General features: G+C 42.2%; 1 protein-coding gene across 2 annotated transcripts in view; it reads right to left on the bottom strand.

Moving 5' to 3' along the window:
- fli1 (Fli-1 proto-oncogene, ETS transcription factor) overlaps positions 1 to 2647 on the bottom strand; it is a 28679-nt gene extending 26032 nt beyond the window's left edge. Inside the window, exons 1-2 of one of the 2 annotated variants that reach the window (XM_005720647.2) lie at positions 2414 to 2647; positions 633 to 719 (exon numbers count right to left, since the gene is read on the bottom strand). In XM_005720647.2, coding sequence (XP_005720704.1) covers positions 633 to 671 — 39 coding nt within the window. In that variant the 5' untranslated portion in view covers positions 672 to 719; positions 2414 to 2647. Of the gene's footprint in view, positions 1 to 632; positions 720 to 2063; positions 2206 to 2413 lie in introns of those variants that run through there. The other variant, XM_005720648.1, reaches the window with a different exon arrangement.
- Between the last annotated feature and the right edge of the window lie 1022 nt (positions 2648 to 3669).

Below are 3669 nucleotides of genomic sequence, written 5' to 3'. Positions count from 1 at the left end.
TTGCAATAAAGAGAAACACTTAATGGTTTCAGCCACAGACATGCGGCTGTAGCAGTTGCAGGTAGTCACGCCGAGCCATGTGTGACGTGATGCAGGTTTATGTGAAAACCAGATGTGCGCTGTTTGCTTTATTTACATTTTTAGGACCAAGAGAAAGAGAGACTTGGAGAGAGAGGGAGAGAGAAGTTCGTGACGTCAGACATGTTTATGACCCGTAATAGCAGCATTTTTGGAGTAAAGAGGGAAAAAAAGTTGAGTCGAGTTTGGTAAATCACACAGACCACAGATCCACACTTCAGCACTGACTTGACAGTGTAAACGTGTAGGCTTTTTCCACGCGAAGAAAAATAAAATGCCCCCCGGTAGGTACTCAGGCTACAGGTGTCAGACTTAGAAAATAATACAAAAAATAAGTAGCATTTAAAAATTTCAACAGGCGCATAAAATCAGCATAAAAAAAGCCAATTTTGGCAACAGGCGGGGGTAGAAACACTGGTTTTAAATACAAATAAAGACAGTGGTTTGCTAAAGGTTTTAACATTTACTATCATTTCACTGTGCGCAGTCTTCAATGAAAGGACCCCAAATTGTCCCTCAAACATTACCTGATCCAAGAGACGGTGGTGTCTTACCTTGACGTAAGACGACGTGTCAGGGACAGTTTGAAACATGTCTACTTGACAGAGACAGGCCCAAGGGTGCTCAGTGTCCAATGGGCCCTGAGAAAAAGGAAAAGAAGACAAACAATTATCGAGATTTCTTTCACCATTATTTATTGATTTTATTATTTCATTTAAACGTTATTTACACTTGCTGAACTGCAAACATCCACAGAGTACCGCGTGTTTTCACGTGTTTTAAGAAGTCCGGCGTAGTGCACACATGGGTTACCACTTCCACCAAAATAAAGAGAAAGTCAAATTTGCTTAATGGCCCCCGTGCACGTCAGACTCCACGCATAATGGCTGGATTCATTCATAAAGCTCTCATTTTTTTTTCACCAGTGGTCAGCGGTATTAGATACGGGTACCTTTTAATTACCGCTGTCCATAGCTGACATTCAGAAACACCATTAGACGGAAATTACACCACTGACCTACTGCTAACATGGATGAATTACTTCATGTCGCCCAATAGGAGTTGGGCAGAAAAAAAAAAAGAAAAAGGAGGGCCCCATCCCAACCCCCATCACGTTTTCCCCCTAAAGCTTACCACATATTGAAACACTTTTCGCTTTAATAAGTGCAGCTTACAAAGTCTAGGGTGAAAGGGCACTTAGAGGACGGTGTTTTTTAGTCCATTCCCTCCCTCTGCAATTATTAGGAAGGCAACGGCACACGGCACCAGAAATGGGTCTTGTGCTACGTGATAAAGCAAATAAATGTATATGGACTTGCAGGACGCACCATTAAAGCTTAACATATTTTAACAAGGCGTACGGGACATCGTCGTCCTGTTCAGCAGCTATGCTGCGATGTGTCATGATTAGAAGCATGCAGTCGTGGCCATATTTTGATAATCGATTTTTTCCCCCTGCTGTACACATTTTTATTTTTGATGCTGACTCCAGACCACGAGCTTTTGGCATCTTGTAGAAAACACCTGTCAAAAAATCCAAGAAAAAAACCCATGTTTATACCAGAGAGTCACAGCAACACAAGCTCTCTCTATGTGCAGCGCAATTTCGAGTCTCTTTTTCGTGCCTCGTGATAAATTGACCAAGGAAGAGTGCATTATACATGAACGTGGCACGGTTTTAAATCCCTTTATTTTGAAGTTTGTTTTTTTTCTTTCGATTCCTTCGGGCAAAAGCAGAGCTCGCCTCATAAAGTTCCCCAAATGCATCCAATTTCTACGCGGTAAAAAGACCATAGGATACCGCATCTGCAGCCAATTAGGCAGAGGAGGACTGGTGAATAACGGCGTGAACCTTCCTCCGAGACAGCCCCGTGGGCCGGGACCCCTCTAGTGTTACATTTTAAGCATCTTACCTTGCTGTTATCCATCACAAACGAGAGCCAACTGATTTTCGGCTAATACGCATTCCATTTTGTTTGTCTTACCTTCCCCAAAGTTAGACTGTGAAGAAGTGGCTTGACAAAAGATTATCAGGTTATTGCTTTTCGATATAATTCGACCCTTAAGTGGGAAAAATAAAAGTCTGATGCAACGATACACGAAGATTAGCGCAACTATTAAGATGTAGCTGCTGCAGTTTCATTTCACTTTTGGAGTCATTCCGAAACGTCCACTCTCGCTCGAGGTGCAAACTCTACATCCGTTTACGACGTGACTGGGCATCAATAAAAGCAATAAAACAAGCAGAAGTGATTTATTATCCTCCCGCATTCTCACCCACGCTGTGCACAGTTTACACGACTCCGTATTTTGAGGATTATTTTTCCTCACTCACCTGTCGTTGTTGTGCCAGACGCTTGATCTCTCTTTCTTGCTTTCCTTTTTCCGATTGCAGCTAATCACTCCCCCAATTTTAAATAATTAGTCCCGTCCAGGCAAAACCGTTTTCCGAATGATGATGACAGTGAGTTATTTTGAAAGGGGCAAAAAGGAGCGCCGGCTGTATGAATGGAAATGTTAGAGAGATTGAAAAGCCGCGACCAATGAGCAGAGAGAGAAAAACCTCCCCTCGCCCGGCGGTGTGAGGCCACTGAACCATGAAATAAGGGAGAAGCAGAGAGAGGGAAAGAGCGTCATAAAGCTGATTTATAAAGCCTGTTGTTGAAAGAAAGTGTCGATATATTTTTTAAGTGCAAAAAAAAAAGATATTTTGAGCAGCTTTATTATTTATTACAACGAGCAGGCAAATATCAGACAGATGGCACATTGGGCAAACTTCAAAAAGAAACCAGAGCCACCTTTTGTGTTCAACAAACTTGTTGTTACCTATCCAGAATAAAGTTGTAAACAAAGTTCGTTCGTGGGTGTAATTAAAACATAAAGCAATTTATATGACAGATACTGAGCAAGCCTGAAAGTGTTATCCACAAGAAACTGACTTAGTGAGGAAATCTCCCTCTGCCACGCAAACAAGCACCCCCTCCAGTTATTAATACTGATGCTAATATTAATAATCAATTATCTCTCAGGAGTAGCTTTTCCGTTCATGTTCCTCTCTGTCCTCACGGTGACAGTCCCCGCAGGAATAAAACAGCAAAACGAGTTCCTTTTCCTGCATCTGACCCCACTCGCTTCACTAAATTCATTTCCTTCACGTCTCTGCCCTCATCTTCGACCCGTAGTCCTCCAAAGGGTGTGGGGGCAATTCACGGTGAGGAAAGTCGCCCAACCATAGCATTTTATAGCCTCATCAAGGTTGCTATTTCACGCAGGGTAACCAAAGTGAAACAGAGAAGTTGGTTGTAACTTGTTGCGTGCGAGAGCCTATAAGATATGCTTAAAATGAGTGTGAAATGTTGGATCTGATGCGGCTTTTTTAAGACCTCTCATACTTTGTAACATACTTACATACTTGTCAGAGCAGAGCTGTAATGTCCGCCTCCATAGCATACCTTTGTGATGGGATTGCTTCAGGCTATAAAACGAGGTCAAGAAAATAAATACATTTATGTTTTTTTCTGACACATGTCTTTAATGACAGGCGTCCGAAAACAGTCTTAAAACGCTAAGATATGGCCTACCGAGCGCCTT

The sequence above is a fragment of the Pundamilia nyererei genome, unplaced genomic scaffold (genome assembly GCF_000239375.1).
Source record: "Pundamilia nyererei isolate P.nyererei 1_Seehausen unplaced genomic scaffold, PunNye1.0 scaffold00003, whole genome shotgun sequence".
In the NCBI taxonomy this organism is placed as follows: Eukaryota; Metazoa; Chordata; class Actinopteri; order Cichliformes; family Cichlidae; genus Pundamilia; species Pundamilia nyererei.
This window is presented reverse-complemented; position numbering and strand designations above follow the sequence as displayed.